A 17,500-nucleotide genomic window follows, 5' to 3' on the forward strand; every position below is an offset into this window, starting at 1 on the left:
AACAATGCACACTGCTTTCGTCTTATCCACTTGTCTTTGTCCGTTGTTGTATTTCACCGGGAGACCCAAATGTTCCCTAACAGGAGACCTTAATGATAAGGGAGGGTCTTCAAGCTCTGGCTTCTTGTTTGCATTTCCCAGGACGTAGTGCACTCAAAGTGCGAGGCAGAGCCTAAAACTTCTGGTCTGTCACTTAATATGTTCTCCTGGGACCTCGGATTTGAGGTTTGTTCTATACGCAAAACAAAGCTGCTTTGCATTCGGTATACAACTGCACAGTACATAAAAGTAACTTCACTTCCGAAATGGTCCGGTACAAATATGAGACCCGTTACACCCCTACAAGCTATGGTTGTTATTTTCTTAGTTTGTTTACCTAAATAATCCTACAATCCTTTGCTCAGATTGCACAAAAAGTACTGCTATGATGTATGGACTGTGATAAATACAAATACCCGATTGCACTGTTCTGATTGCACAAAAAAGATGATTTTATGCATATGGTGTGTGTGCGGTGTGTTCTTTATACTATGACAGTTTTTTAAATTAGATTTCAAAATAATTGCAATATATTGTTTTGCTTACAGTATTGCAATTAATTGCAATATATTGAATCGCAACCCCTGTATCGTGATACATCGTATCGCCAGATTCTTGCCAATACACAGTACTGCTCTGCAGTGGGCTATTTATGATTATTTGGTACTTTAACTTTGCATTTCCATTACAACAATACCATGTTTTGCTGGGTTTATGAAATTATAGAACTAAAGTAAAAAAAACTGTTACAATTTTTTGTTGTTTTTATCGGGGAAAGATATTACCAACAAAACACAAATCGGAAAAATTGTGAAGTGGAGAAAAAAGATCCACTGGATTGTGTAGGCCTACTTTGAAACGGAGTAGCTATTAAGAGCTATGCAGGCCTACTTTGAGTCCTTTCTGTGTTTGCGCAAATGAATGAAATAAAAAGTAGCAAACTTTGATAATAAAACATTTAGTCTCATAGCTTTGAAAATAGTAAAAGTAAAAAGATATAATAATAATAATAATAGGCCAGTTTCGATTGACCTGAGTCCAGTCCAGTGCGAGGTAATCATCTTCTTTTTTCCTCAGCCACATACAGCAATCAACCCTCGGGCCGGAGCATAAAACACCACGTTATCAGCTCGGTCATTCAATTCATTGACAAAATCACAACTTGCTTAAAAACAGATACTTTGTTGCAAAGTGACAGCCTGTTGAGGGATGGCGTTCTCACCCGTTTAAACGCAAATTCCGTTTCTGAACGTCGCCGCAGATCTTCCCGATATCAGGGCTGTAGGACGTCACTCTGATCCTCACACTGCAGACCGCAGGCTCTCAACCAATGAGGCGGGAGCGATATTTGGATTTTATGTAGCTCACGCATGGGAGGGCCTGCTCGCGCAAGTACGTTGATCTGAAGATGGATGCTTCTTTATGCTCGTATGATTGTCGGGAACGGCATTCTATATTTCAAACACGCACGTTTGTACGGTTTGTCGGGAGGTTTCTCGATACGGCTCCAGTTGCGGTTTTTCCAGGGAGAATGGCCTCATGAGAGGCGACATCTTCGCGCTCGGCTGTCAGGCTTTTTTAACTTGCACACCCATAACACTTTGTCAGCTTTGTGGGCAGGTTAAATTTCAAGGTCAGGGGCTGACTCACTCCTGGGAATGCCGACACGTTCAAGAGGGATGGGTACAGTCCTTTCCTTTCGGAACTCGCTGAATCCTTCCCAGAACCGCGGTTTGCGTTCCGCCGATCGCGCGTTGCAAATCGCAATTGATGCCATTGCGCTCTACCTCGAGCTCTCCCGGGGAGGGCAAGTGAGAGAGCGCGCCTCTCTGTACATCTCTGGCGAACGCCGCCAACTTGCGATCAAACACGAAAAGGTCTTCCTGCGTCTGCGGGGCCCTGCTTCCCTTCCCCCTTTAGGCAGCAGGAGATTTGAATGTGCGCTGTCGACCTCACCCAGCAATGCGCGGAACTGTCGGCGGTTTCAAGCCTTTTGTCGTCATTTTGTTCACTACTTTGGTTCATCACCGCCATACGCTGGGGGGGGTAAGGTTTGGGTGAACAGGGCTTCCGGGTGCAAGATGCGGTGAAGCGCAGGCAGCTGTAGTAAAGTCACAAACCCCTTGCGTCCCTCTCATATGAGGCGTACCATCCCCAGCCACTGACAGCATGTGGCTGGGCGTTTATATCTTGGGCTTTTAAACAGTTCACAACAGCCTCACAAAATGTCCCCCCCCGGCGCGTTTGGCCTTTCAGCCGCATCCACTCGATGATTTCTTCCTGCGGCCCGATCAGCGCTCACATACAGTACCTACACAGCAGCGCTGCCTTCTAAACATCACATCGCTTGACTCGTCGCGGGCAACTGAGTATTCTGGAGCCGAATTGATGTCCTCGATTTGCAAACTGCTGATGTCTGTTGCCAGTTTTATGGCCCCGTCTTGTGCGGAGAGAGGGGCGTATCTTTCACTTTCTGAACTATCTCAGTTTTGTTTTTCCAAGTCTGAGAGTAGATGCTCTGATATTTTAATGAACGGTGCTTTTGGGTATTCATCGTCCGTGAACGGCTTTCCATGCCTTCCTGTCTTCCAGTCGGGGAGATTTGATCCAATTCTTAAAAAGTACATTTGTCTCTGCTCTGCTTTCTGCCACAGTTCTAAAATTGCTCTTTCTCTCATCCCCAGCTGGATACTTTTCAAAGCAAATGCAGTGTGCTTGTTCTGGAAATGTCTTTCAATATTGATTTTTTTTTTCTTGTTTGTTAATTTATCGCCACGGATCAAGCATACCGGTAAGCCAGCGGCGTCGGCGGTGAAAGCAAACAAATCTGTCCACGCACTATTAAATTCTCTGTTTTCCTCCGAGACTTTTCCTTTTTTTGGATTTGGAATCCAAAGCAATTCCCGGTGAAATAGTCCCAAATATGAGGATACATTTGGCTGTTCGGTCAGGGCTGCAGTCTAGTCACGCCGTTCCCAGTGCATGCTGCTGCACTCCCAGCTGTCTGCTCTCCCATTGACTGGAATGTCTGCACGTGCAGGAGTAAGGGACCCAGTACAGGTACTCCTCACTTAACGACAAAGTTCCCTTCCTAGCACCAGGTCGTTAAGTGAATTGGTCGATAAGCGAGGATCCGTGTTATTTCACGGGAAGAGGGCGTGGTCATTGAGAACACTAGTGTAGTAAATACTGACAGACTGCAGGAACGAGACAGACTGAGAAAGGTGATGAGATGAGATGTATACAGTGTATATAGTGTATATCGTATATATAGTATATACTGTATAGTGTATATAGTATATATAGTGTATAAAGTGTATATAGTGTTATTTCACGGTGAGGGGAAGTGGGCATTGAGAACGCTAGTGTAGTGAATACTGACAGATTGCAGGAACGACACTGAAAATGGTGATGAAATAAAATGTATACAGTGTTTATAGTGTATATATTACATATAGTATATACTGTATAGTGTATATAGTATATATTGTGTATATAATATACATAGTGTATATAGTGTGTATAGTATATATAGTGTATATAGTGTAGTATATATAGTATATAAAGGGTGATGAGATGAGATGCTTGACGCTGAGACACTGTGGTATGGTACGCAGTGTACAATACAGACTGGACAGAGGGCTGGTGGTAAGTCTGAATGGTGGTTAAACAGGGAGGTCGTTAAGTGAGGAGTACCTGTACTCGCTTTCGATTGGCTGCTCGACACTTGTAGACCCCGCCTCGCCACGCCGGTGGCGTGCTTACGAAGCAGCTGCGCCTGACGCACAATTTACTTGACTGAAATGTTAAAAGTATTTTTTTTTTTTACAATTGGAAATGTAAGAATCGCTTTCGGCCAACAACAATGATGAATGAAAATGAAAACGCTACAAAACGAACTTTGAGGGACTCTCAGAGGAACCCTCAGAAGGACTCCCAGAAGGACCCTCACTACCAGGACGTGCAATTAGAGCACCAACTATACCCCCGAACGCAGCTCGAAATAACACAGCCCAGAGCTTTGGACAGGACAGATACAGGGCTGGGAAATGACTTTGTCACCGCAGTGACGGCGACGGCGACGGCTAACGACATTATCTCTGGAAGGGAGGGGCCGGGGAGAGTTATGGGGGTGCCGTCTCGTAAGCGTCAAGACATCTGGCTCCAGCGAACATCTGAGCAAGCAGATCCGCCCTGCAGGCCCGACGTGACAGCCGCCAAAGCCGAGGACGCTGGGAGACGTAGGGGGAGCGGGGGAGGGTGGTGCCGTGTGTGTGTGGTGGGGTTGGGGGGGCGACTAAAGCTAAAGCTGTCACTTTAGCTTGGCTGGGCGCCGCTAGCTTCTCCCTGCCGCTTCCTCCCCTGACTCTTGTCACCCTGCCGGAGCCAAACAGGCTCTTCTACGGGGATCTTTCTTTAGTCTCTCCCACCCTCTCCCCCTCCCTCTTCTTCTCTCCCTCCCTCTCTCAGCAGGATTCTCTCAGCTCTCTGTGCCTGTCTCCCTCTTACTTCCTGTTGCCTTCTTCTTCCTTATCCTCCGCCCACCAGGAACCTACGATGTGTTGTTAGTTCTGCTCTGCCATTCTTTCCTCTCGCCAGGTACTTAGCAAAGCTCTCACCAAACTCTTTTTATTATTCTGTCTCTCCTTATCATATCAACGGGCCAGGGGCTTTTATATATACAGTATATATATATATATATATATATATATATATATATATATACACACACACACACACACACACACACTTCACTGTTCCATCACTGTTGCATGGCAGGTTAAAATCACACCTTCAGAACATCTGCGGGATTGAAAGACTCAACCGTGACAAGATGAGTTTGTCTCTTCTTCTCAGCTTCATGTTCAAATGAAAATAAATGAAGTATTTTTCTGATAAAAGCTCCCCACATCTCTGCCTCCGCTCATGTCCGTGTGACCGTCCGTGTAGAAAGCATAACCAACCCTTCCTACATCGGCTGTCTGACGCTATTTCTGCAAAAATTACAAATGCTAATTTCGCCGTCGCTATTATGTAGCTACTCATAGAGACTACTGCTTATGCATTAATTCCTTCCCAAGAGTATCGATCGGGAGTTTTTTTGAAACTGTGAAACCGCGCCTCCGCGGTGATTACCCATCACCATGGATGGGATCGCCTTATTGACTCGCGAAAGGTCAGCGGCAGGCGTTTAACTCTGGTTGAGGGGGGAGCCTGATGGGAAATGCCGAGGAGGATGCGGAAGCGCGCGGTGTCAGGAAGCTTTACCATCAGCCGGCTGGGAGGTCGACGCGTTGCCAGCGGCGCTTTTCGGTTCAGCACCAGACAAGAGCGGATTTCAGACTTGAGATGCACGGACGGTTCAGCCGCGCTATTCCCCCGACATGCTCTGCAGTATCGGCGCTGCGGACCAACTCGCAGGGCTTTTTCAACCGTACATGGAAAAAGATGTCGGAAGGAAAACAGCACGGAAAGAAAGCGTGAGACCGGGTGCTCGGGCGGCTGTCGGTTTTAAAACAAAACAAAAAAACAGAAGACGGCTCCCGACTTCCCCCCTTCAAACCGGCCCTTCCAAACCGGACCGGACGGCTCCCACGAGGTCGTCTCAAAGCGTGGAAAGACTCAAACATTTGTCGGCGGCGTTTTGATCCACCGATCGACAAACTGATATTTTTGTGTCGACACGATGAGGGAAGTTGTCAAGTCCCTTCTCTACCTTTACTCTTCCTCCATGTTTATCACCAATATCTTGACCAAAATATACAATATTTCTTGTTCTTTCTGGTACAACTGATTCGTTTTGTTGTTGTTTGGTATTTAACCGTATAATGATCCGACCGATCCGAGACTGATCAGTAGCCCAAACTCACCGTATCCCGAGAGTGCAGTGCGCGACAGACACGAGCGAGGGTGGGGTGACAAGGAGCTGCTGTTTACACTTCACCTCTTGAGAAATATTTCCCTCCTCCGCCTGCTGTTAATGTATTTCTCATCGCACGCTGTTGACATCTGTGGTAATTACCGCCGTGCATACAGACTTTGGTTTTGAACCTCGCCCGGTGCCCTGATTGGGCTAAGCCGCCGCGCCTCCGCTGATCCGCTACTCACTTGTCTGGCCTGCCAGGCACCTGAAGACGCAGGCGGCACTTGTTAGCACTCTGTATTTGGTCCTCTTTGATGCGAATCAGCCTCTGCAGGGCCAGACACCAATCCTGGGCCACCGTGGTGTTGAGATTCTAGGAGACATAAACATATTTAGTGGATATTCATGTACATTTATGTCCAGCACCATATACATTCTTACATACACCACAGGGGCTTTCCGCAGATCCAAGGCGTCGTAATGGTTATTGACGTGGGGATGTACCGATATCAGCTGCTCACGTTTACTGGAGGATTTTATTTTTGGCCTCGCGGCAGGGGACGTATTTCAGCCAAAACCACAACATCGCATTCATTAAAAGTATTATCTCCCAATCTATCCAATCGAACGCAGAGTCCCTTAAGTCAAATAGAATCACATTATCTGAAGTCAATGAGCTGTTCAGAAATATATCCTCTATTTTGTTTGGGAGATGCATCGTTCTTAATTATTATTATTATTAATATTATATCGTGTTGAGAGTGAAGAATCAGTGACTTGGAACGAGGCCGGCGTCTGAGGGCATTGAGCTTGTTAAAAGCAGGGAGGCAAAAGGCCACCATTAGCCAGAGAGGCTCTTTGGTGATTGCTGGAGTAAACCCCCCCGGGCAGTGTTGATGATCTGTATCGCGGCGTTAATGTGTCGACGGCAGACTGCGGAGAAGTGTCCCGATTAGTACGGTGATCGCCAGCTTTCCACCAAAACACTAATCAGATACATCTCCTGCGTCTCATCTGCGCCCGTTGTGGCGCTGTTGATGTGGAGATAGACGGCAGACTCCTGGCTTTTAGAGATTGGGGATTGAAGAGGCGTCTGAGGCTGCTCTTTGATCACACAAAAACACAGCTTGAATGTCCTTTTTTTGCAATTACTTTAAGAGGAATGGCTGATTCAATTTCCCCAAATGCTCTTCTTTGTACAGTACCATCTTCGCCTTTTGGTCCCGCGCGGAGTTTTACATTTTTAAATCTGCTGTGTGTGCTGCTATTTTCTCTCCGCTGCCTCGGCTGTGATTCCTTGCCACGCTATCAGAGCTACAGCAACATGGACGAGCAGGCTGCGGTTCGAGCAAAGCGAAATAAAACAATTCATTTTTCATATATTTTCCTGTCAATTTTACCAGCTGAACCAAATGATGAATAATTTGCAGCACTGGGGAAAAAAATAAAATGAAAGCGGCTTCTGAGAAGACAGGCATCACGTCGATACGTCAGGCCTTGTGCACATGTTCTTTAAGGTGGTTACTTTGGACCGAGGCGTTTTAAAGAAAGCTGTGAGAACGGGCCGGGGCCGTGTTGCGGGCCGAATAAATAAAACGGCGCCCGGCGAATAAGAAATTAGTGCCGGCCAGCGGGGAGACCCAGATGTGAAATCACTCCTCTCGCCTCAACCCCGCTGTGTCGCCGATAGGTGTGCGTGATCATGTGTTCCGCCGACGGGAAGGGTCGGCCGAGCCAGTAAGGATTTCAATACGAAACGACGTGTACCTGGTAGGTTCCTTGCAGCGTTCCCACCAGCAGAGTGACCTCCTCCACCACGGAAAGGTCGTGCTGCAGCTCCTGCAGCTCCTGGTAGAGCCGGGGTGGCCCCAGGATGGCTTTACCTGCAACCGAGGGCAACGCAGAGCGAGCAATGAGAGGGATGTACATTCATGCATATCCAGCACATATGAAATAATGAACGCAAACACGTATACAATATGTGTGCATGAACATATACAGCAGACACTGAACACATACAAGTAAAACATGAATCAACTGGGAAGTGTTTGCCGAGTGTGCTTATGTGTTGTTGATGCCCTAATGTGAGATCCTAGCGGTCCTTTTCTGAAGGGTCTTCTGGGGGGAAGCCCCTCCAAGTTTCACCGGAAGCCAGACATTGGAAGGGGGGAGGACTAAGTTCTAAGCCCCGCCCTGTTTCCAGTTAGTTGCGGGGGTATTGTTCCGAACAGACACTCGAGAGTGGCAAGATGGAGTTGGAGCTACGGGAAGAGTTGAATTTATCAGTGCCAGCCTGGTTTGCGCTTGCGATCAGCCAAGGACTATCATCTGGGATCTCAGCACTCCTTTTCTAAAAACGTAGTCCCTGGCAATCGATGGGCAGCCACGTCACGTTTCAATCAGCATGTTATTGTTCTGGTTTGGTTGGTCAGGTTGTTTCCAGTGGCAACTCATTCCATGTAAGGCGTGCTCACAGAGCCCCGTCCCCAGCAACATGAGTGGTCGTTTTCGAAAAAAGTCTGATTTGTTATACTATTGATGCCCTGACATTCAGAGCAATCTACTTTATATTTAATGCAAGTGGACATTCCCAGAAAAAATACCAACCATTACAGCAATTGTGAGGATATTGATCTTGCAGTGAAATATGAAATTCAGAAAGATGAAACTCCTCTGGCTAGGTTTGAAACGCAATCGTGTGCAATCGCCTCTAAACTAGCTCGAGCTGAGGAGGCGAAGTGCAAAAAAGAAAAGCACACAAATAAACATGCATTTGTTGAGACTCCAGTGGCTCTAATAGAGGAGAGGCCTCAGCGTGTGGACGGATCGATCTTCATTATTTTGTTATCTAAAGAGAGTGAATTCACGGTGGAGGTGGTGGGGGGGCTGAAAAAAATCTAAACTGGGAACAGTTATTTGGATCTATGACGCCTTTTCGCAGGGCAAACGAAAAGCAGGTGTCTCGTTAGACACAAAAGTCAGCATCGATTCAATATGTGTTCCCCCTTTCACGGCGCCTCTCTCCAACTGGGCGGAATCGATGGCGGAGGCTCATCCTGCAGGCCGCCCGACTCCCCTGGAACCAAGTCTCCGAAGCCGCGGACTCGAGGAGAGCTGCCTAATTAAATTTTGCAAATAGATTTTTGCCGCACGGTTGACAGGCACCGTCATCGCCACCACACGACTGAGTGGCAGAAGAGCTCGGTCAGTTGCTGGCTGAGCTCGCGCTGCCACCACCTGTCACCTTTTGTCTTGGTATAAATGGATCGGGAAATTAAGCAGTAATGGAAAAAGAAGCGGCTAGAGGGAAGACATTGTTATGGGAAAGAACTCCGCTGTAACCTTTAGGGGTTTGATGGGAGCGGTGACTCAGACAGGCCTGACTTTGTTCCGATTTTGGCCTGAAGTGTGTGAGGGAATCAATAGGAGGGACTGTATGTAATAGTGTAATGGAAAAGGTTGCAGCGCTCTCGTGATGGTTGTAATAATAATAATGATAATAACAACAACAACAACAACAACAACAATAATAATAATAACATATATAGCTGCAGGCAGCAATACACAGGTTCCAGATCAGTCGTGTTAGAGACATTTTACAGTTCTCAGGATTCTGTGCAATAAGCAGGAGTTAACATTTTTTGATTTTTACGACCGCTTGGAGACGAACCGTGGATTTAGATGGAATTGGTTCATGATGTCACAAAGTGACGGTGTTCTCAATGTAACGCCAAAGGTCTTCAATCTTCGTAGAGTTTGTAACGTTTTATCAATATTTCCTGAATCAAATGTAGATCGGTGTGCATCCAGCTTGGATGACAACACGTATGAAACGTTCCCGTTGTTGTTTGGGGAAAAGTACTGGGAAACATTTGGTTTCATTGGTTTGCTGGTGCTACAGAGAACATGTCATTAAAGTGCTGCTCTCACACTTCCTGTAGAATATCAACTGATGGAAACGTGTCCATAAACATCCATGTTGTTGTTTATCAGTTAATGTTTCATCAATATTTTTATCCTCCAAACTTAAATCGGCATTTTCAATATGATCAATCGCCTAGATTCATTATTGTTGTTTGTGGTTTTTGGATCTTCTTCAATTTTGGAAAGAGGATTATTACATTTATTGTTCAATTCTACATCTTTATACCACTTGTTCTGTATTTTCAAATACGCCAACGCCAACTTTCAGCTATTTTTCGGCATCTGGAACAATAGCAAGAACAATCTTTGTAATTACAAAAATAATTAATGTTATTTCATAAACATTATAAGAAAATCTTAGTTGTAATCAGTGCCTCATTGTATTTTTCTCTTAAGAATCTACAATTGGAAAATTAAGTTTAAAACATGACTTGCAGATCGCTTCTGAAAAAAAAATCCCGTCTGCATTCTCACGGGCCGCTGGAAAACGCCCCGCGGTGCGATCCACGAGCCGCAGGTTGGAAACCTCTGCACTAAAGGACATTCGGTCGATGATGGTCAGGTTTATTTCCCACTTTCATCCCCACATCAGTGGAATCACTGGACATTGTGGTCAGGGGCAAACTCTCCCTTGTATACAGTGAAAGGCCGGAGGGAGGGAGACACGCCGGTGCGCTCGTGCGTCTCCGCCACAGGACTTGGCACCGTCACTGGAAAATTTCTCTCTAATATGCGCTCACTGTGCAACAAACTGGATGAACTTATATTCAACTTTATTGCTCATCACATGTGGATTGATTCGCTAACGTAAGCCAGTTTATATTCATGAATTATAATCTTCTATATTTTCTATAATCTATAATCTATAATCTTCAGATAATTATTTCAGATTTTACTGTCATGACAACAATGAAAAATAGTGATGGTGTAGTAGTGACGGTGGTGAGAGGGGTGATGATGGCCTTCTGGACAGATTCTCTCAGGCCCTTTGTGATGGGTGTGTGGTGTGTGTGTTGTGTGTGTGTGTGTGTGGCTCTTGGCTGTAGCCTCAGAGGTGAATGTGCTGAGTTGTAATCCAGCGTAATCCCGTTGGTGAGGCCGGATACAGCTTTCACACTCAGACACAGCGATCCGCAGTGGACGCTGGACACATTGCTTCCAAACAAGGAAGGCCAGAACCCAGAGGGGTCCGTCGCAGCTCCAGCCCCCATTCTCCTCGCTACTCAAATAAATCTGCTATCTCACACTCTTGTCACAAAGCCAAACAGTGAATTTAAAGGCAAAGCGGAAATGGAACTTCATGTTATTTGCAGCGTAGAGGAAATCTATATTAAAGTATCAGGCATATTTAGAGATGGATTTGAATACAGGGATAATGCAAGTACATTGAAGAGAAATCCAAGCACTTATCGAGCTTTTCCAATTTGCACAATCCACCTTTTTCTATTAGCGCCACACTTAATGATGATGATATTTGAGACGGGTTGCCTCATACATTTATCACAAGAGGATATTTAAATTGCCATTGTTTCCAGAGCTAAGCTATACAGCGGCATACAAGCCCATCTTAAAAAGTCAGATGGTCCGATGTGGTTAGCATTCAAATGGGCCAATCTGTAGTTGTCTGGTCTGAAATACTTTCAGACTAAAACCGGTTTAGTCGGTGTGAAAGGGGCATGGCTGAAAACAAAGGTCAAAGGGGCATCATCAATAATGACAGTGAGCTTAGTGAAGGAGGGAGAACAACACTCTCTGGACTGCAAAGAATCAAGGGCTGACTACCCCCCCATGGGCTTCCCAAATTCAGAAGGATCTGGTTCCACTTCTTGCCAAGATGGCATGAGCGTAAATCCAAACTTGAGGCTTAAAATAATCTCCTCAGAAACCATCAGACTCTACATCATATTTTCCCTTCCACCGTCCAGGGGTTTACCTCTACGCCATCAACAAAATATGCCCATTCCACATGAGGGAAGCAGCTTAATTCCTAACACTTAGTGTAATGATAAGGAGTCACGGAGGCAGTTGGTTATCCGGTGATGGAAAAAAATCAAATTAAAATAAAATAAAAAATATAATAATAATAAAAAATATAATGACACTTAACTTTCACAGCAGAGTAAGGAGGAGTAAGTGCAGGTGGTTCTCAGATGGTTCTAGCTTAGCCAGTAGTCAAGTCGCAAAAGTCATATGTGCCGGCAAGATGGTATTAAGTTTGTACATCGCACTTACTGGGCATGGGATAGCTCCATGACACTTGGAATCTGTCCAGGCTACAAGCCTCTCCCCTAAGACCTCCGCTGCGTCTCCATCGCACTGCAGCCCGCCTCGTGTTCAACCCACTAACATTCTCCCGGGTCATCCCCTTCTTCTAGTCCCTTCCTTGGCTACCCATCTCTGTTCATATCGAATGTAAGACATTGGCACAGGCCTAAGGGGCTGTATATTGAACTGCCCCCCTGTGTTTTCAACCACCGGTCAAGTTGCAAATTCAAACTTGGTCAGTCAACTCCTCCGCCCTTGCAGGTCACCTCGCTCCACCATCGCAATGAGTCATGACTCTTCTCATCCTTGGCACCTCAATGGTGGAACAGGCCACTCAACCTGTATGAATGGATGAAATCCGATCCATCTTTCTCAGGAGACTGAGGACACCAGCACAGACCTCTCCACCTCCTAAGGCTCCTCATTTACCCTTAAAATCAAATGCACTTGGAGTCTAACGACGTTACCTGTTCCCACTCAAGGCTTTAGTTGCAGACAAATTTGGTTATTGCAAGTCACTTTGAAAAAAGTGTCTGCTCAATGACATGACGTTTAGTAATGGAAGGAGCAGTGATGTAGTCTACGTGATGTGCAGGTATACGCCGTATACTCACTATGAAAGCTCCAGGATTTCCATATGCCCACTCAAAAATAAGCAAGGATACGTAACAATTTAGTTTTGTGACAGAACTTTTCCTTCAGTGATTTTGTTCCGCGAATACAGGGTAGAGTATAACTGCAATAAAATAAGTTTTGCAGGGGAAGGCTTCACCTCCATTAATACAATTCACCCTGTGCGCTGTGAAGGGGAGCACGGTGGACAGCGCACCTAGGGACACAAACACAACATAAGTGTTGGGTCGTTCAGGAACGATGCGGTTCTTTTGAACGGCTCTTTTTTAGGAATGAAGGGAACATTGTCTCGCTGGGTGATGAGCCATTCTGTTTTTTGCCAAATTTAACAGTTTTATGTCGTGTTGCTTGTTTCAGTCTCCTGCCGCTGGCAAATGTCTTCCCCTCTATGTAGGAGATACCCTATGCTCCTCCTATGCGGAAGGTGCCCTGGCGGAAAAGGATTCAAACTTGCACCCACTGTCACGTCAGGTTCACAAAGCGAAGACACACACGCACTGGTTTGACTGTGAGGTTTTATTTCAAGAAGTTATTTTACTGTTATTATTTATGTGTGAAAAATACTGTTTATACCTGTTCTACACACAAAAAAACTATAGTCCTTTTTTTTATTGTGAAATATCTTTTAAATATTATATAAATAAATACATATTAACAAAAAATAAATAAATAACATACTAAGGGAGAGAGTATCATATTTTTTTCATGTGTTATTTATGTCATTTGATCCGGGTTCCCTTCACAGAGCAGTAATAAAGACTACACGCTAGGGACATCAAGAATTAACAGTTTAATCGTTAACCGTAGATAAGAATTTTGACCGATGATACGATCAGTTAAACAGTTGTTGCACAGTAAAAGAAAGATAGGCTATACAATAGATTTCTTAAATACAACTCATGTGGGACACCTGCAACTAGGGCTGTGACGATTACCGCATTACCGTAGTCATGTGACGTGATCGCGGGGTTGAGCTCATTACCGTCATCGCCACATGTAATAAAATTAATAAATCTATAAATACATATATTTATAGATTTTGTATTTCATTTTTTAATGAAATATAAAACACAATAATCATTGTTTAGCTATCATCATTGACTGTCTTCCATCCTATGTTGAAGGGCTTCTGGAGAACCAAAATTTTTTCAGTTGCTCCGCTCCCGCTCGTTACGTCAGCTTCGTGCGCCGCGCGAGGGGGAGGGACGGTCCATTTAACGTACAGGGGCTTTTTTTTTGTGTGTGTCGTCAATTCGGCGGGGGGCACAAGGGCAATAAAAAAAATACTTTTTCAGGGGACAGTGCCTTAATGTTTTAATCTTGTCTGATCACTGTTAATGGTCGGCGAGGGATGGCCATCGGTCAGAAAAGAATTCCAAATAATCATCCCTACTTCACGGCACATATCACATATCCTCCGCTCCCTTGAGCTTTTTTCGCTAGTAATTAACCCCCTCATTGCCACATTGCAATCACCCCTGTTTCTGTTTTTCTCCAAGGGTGCACACTTGGACGTTATACTTTACTTTTGACTTTTTTGTGTCCCGATTTTTAAATAAGTATAATAAAAAAAAAACATTGAGTATTTATCCTGGACTTGTCTGTTTTACACTGCTTTTAAGTTACTCACCAAAATAAGTGCAGAAGATTATTTACACTCGCGTTTAGACACGGACACGGCTTTCCAAGCAGGAAGCGATGCTGCGTTCATGGGAAACTCGGAAAACTAATTTGCTTTGAAGTGATGATGAAACTCGGAAAAAGATATATAAATAAAAATGTAAAAACTTTTTTTTTTAATCTACCAAAAAATAATAAGTGTATTTATTTTTATTTATCTTTTTGCTTATAAGTTAAATGTTCTCAAATATAGAAACTTTTTTTAAATATAAGTTTGACAAATTGATTTGTCAAACTTATTGCACTTTTTGACAAAATCTCAGTCAAAACATCGGTTATCTGTGGGCGAGGACTCTCCAAGATGGGGATTGGCATCAGACCCAAAAATCTGTCATCGGTCAGGCTCTAGTGTGGATTGGCTGGAAGCAACAAAGAGGGAGAGGTAAGAGTTTGAGAGAGCGAGAGTGAGAGAGAGCTGCATCTCCTAAGGGGCAAGACTCATCAATAAGGGACAAGTAAAAAAAAAAAAAAAAAACGAGATGAAAAATGAGTCCACTCTGAGGTACACTGAGAGAACGCGGGACTTGGGCAGGACGCCCCAACGAATGACATCACAGGGGATGAAACTATAAATAGATGGGACAGCCTGTCTTGGTCGAAGGCGGCAGAACAGCCCCACAGATGCTGAGGGGAGGATTCTGGGTAGACATGATTAAGGTGACCGCACTGTCAAAACAGAAAGAGAAAGATCGAGAGGGAGCAAGAGAGAAAGGGGGAAGGGGGCGGCCAAATCAAAATCAAGTAGCCTCTGTAGAGCATAGCAATTGGAGAGTTAGAGGAAGGCTGCGAGGAAGGGAGCGAGCGTCTCACCTCAAATGATCCCAAAGCCTCGCCGCCGAGATACGAGGGTGTTCAGCCCCTCAACAACGGCGACGGAACGTAATCTGTCGAGAATCTAAGTAAGGCCTGGAATCAGCCACAGCTCAGCGAGCATGACACAGATAGCTCTTAAAAGGGGAGAAGGCACCATTAATATTTAAGTCGCGGAGCTGCAACTTTTAGCGCTCGTATCATTACATCCTGATAAGCTTTTGTATCTCACGTACTCCCGCGGCACATTTATCAGCGATCTCGTCAGCCCCTGGTATACACTGGAGGTTTGACGAGGGGTGGGAAGCGAAACCCGTGTTTCAACCAACAGATTTCTATCTACTACTGCTGCCGGCTCTCTAATTGGAGCCGGAGAGGAAGGGGAATAATCTCGGCAGATTGATGACTCCACTCGGGGAAGTGTTTGTGGTCTATCAGAGAGTGAAATGAGACTGTGGGGATGATGCAGCAGTGGGGTCCCTGTAACCTCGCTGACATAAAACCACTCCCCCCACAAGATTAAAAAAAAAACAAACAAAAAAAGAACCAACCCAGGCAGATGGGGCAGAAGTGACCGTCATCGCTTTTGTCTTCACAAACACATCCTCAATCAATGTGACAAGTGAGTGCGGTGGCGTCTCCAGCCGCTTCAGCGGGAAACTGCGATCAGCCCCTGCTGAGTCAGACAAAGGGTCCGAGCGAGGACATTAACCAGACCCGGGGTAATGGATATGAGATAGAGATGGCAGAGAGCTGAGGGCTGGAAGTACACTATTTATTTCTGTGTGTGTTGGTTGTTGTGTGTGTGTGTGTGTGTGTGTGTGTATGTGTGTGTGTGTGTGTGTTTGTGTGTGTGTTTGTGTGTGTGTGTGTGTGTGTGTGTGTGTGTTTGTGTATGTGTGTGTTTGAGTGCATTTCTTTATTTGTGTTAGTGTATTTATTTAGCCCGGTGGGTGTTGTTTATATGTTCATTTGGGCACCGGAAGAAGTGGTGCACTGATGTCCGTTAATGTATTTTTTTTGTTAATTTACCGTGGGGGTATGCGTGCGTTTGTGAATTTGTGTGTGCTTTTATTTTTGTATTTATTTGATGTTTGTGTGTGTTTTCATTTGTTGTCCATTTGGGTGCATTCAGAAATGACTGAATTGAAGGCGCTATTGTTTCTGTCGAGTTTTTTGATTCATTAACTGTGTGTGTGCATTTGTTTATTTGCGTTTTTATTTTATGTGTGTATTTATATATGTTTCTGTTAGTGTATTTTTTTGGTTTACTAGTGTTATTTATTTATGTTTGTCTGTGTTTTGTATGAGTATAGGCGAGAAGTGGTACATTCAGAAATGAATGAAATTAACACATTTATTAACTGTATGTGTGCATTTGAATTTGTATTTCTTTTATGTGTGTATTTATTTATGTTTTGTTTTAATTTGTTTGCATGTCTATTTGGAGAATGAGACACATTCACATAGTGACACATTCACTTCTGAGCTATGTTTGAATTTTTTTGATTTTTGTTTATGTGTGTGTGTGTGTGTGTGTGTGTGTGTGTGTGTGTGTGTGTGTGTGTGTGTTCATTTTTGTTGTTTGTGTGATTGTTCATTTGTTTTGTTCCTTACCCGAGCCGGAGGGACCCAAGGGTCGCTTGGCACCCTGCTGGAACAGGGTGTCCTTGCTCTGAGGGCCCTCCTGCCCCACCTCCACCACCAGCACCTGCTGCAGCGGGGCGCTCCACTTCATGGTGTATTTGGGCCCCACGGGCACCAGGCTGCTGATATCAGGTGGCCCCCTGGTGGTTGGGAGAGGATTTATTAAAAAAAAATGCAAGAGCAGCGTAGAGCAAGAGGAGAGAAACAACTTGACGAGAAACCCGGCAATGCGATAGGAGCGACAGAAAGGCTTTGAATGTCTCGCAAAAAAAAAAGGCTCTGGAGAAGGAGCTACTATCGTCTGATCAGCCATCTTCACCACCCCACCCCACTAGCGCTACCATAAAAAAAGTAGCACCCCTGGCTGCGAGGAGGAGTTCATTGCTATTCATGTATTCCTGTAATCATGCACACAATCAACATTGTGATCGGTTCTGTCAAGATCGTAGAGGGTAGACAAAGTCAACTTTAGGACATTCAAGTTTAAAAAAGACATGGGGAGATAATTATGTCGAAATCTGTACAAGGGGCTGCTTCACACCACGTCCTTGACGGGAGCTTTGCAAATTATGAAAAAATAAAAAATAGATATCTCAAAAATCCTTCCCCGTTTACCGCGGCTGGAGATGGATGTGATGC

At 44.8% G+C, this 17,500-nt stretch overlaps 1 protein-coding gene across 1 annotated transcript in view; it reads right to left on the bottom strand.

The window, feature by feature from the left end:
- arhgef10la (Rho guanine nucleotide exchange factor (GEF) 10-like a) overlaps positions 1-17,500 on the bottom strand; it is a 178,697-nt gene that overhangs the window by 96,482 nt on the left and 64,715 nt on the right. The window contains exons 15-17 of the mRNA XM_080001492.1: positions 16,832-17,001; positions 7,670-7,785; positions 6,148-6,275 (exon numbers count right to left, since the gene is read on the bottom strand). Of these exons, the coding sequence (XP_079857618.1) occupies positions 6,148-6,275; positions 7,670-7,785; positions 16,832-17,001 (414 nt within the window). The remainder of the gene's footprint in view (positions 1-6,147; positions 6,276-7,669; positions 7,786-16,831; positions 17,002-17,500) is intronic.

The sequence above is a fragment of the Zeus faber genome (assembly GCF_960531495.2).
Source record: "Zeus faber genome assembly, chromosome: 5".
NCBI lineage: Eukaryota > Metazoa > Chordata > Actinopteri > Zeiformes > Zeidae > Zeus > Zeus faber.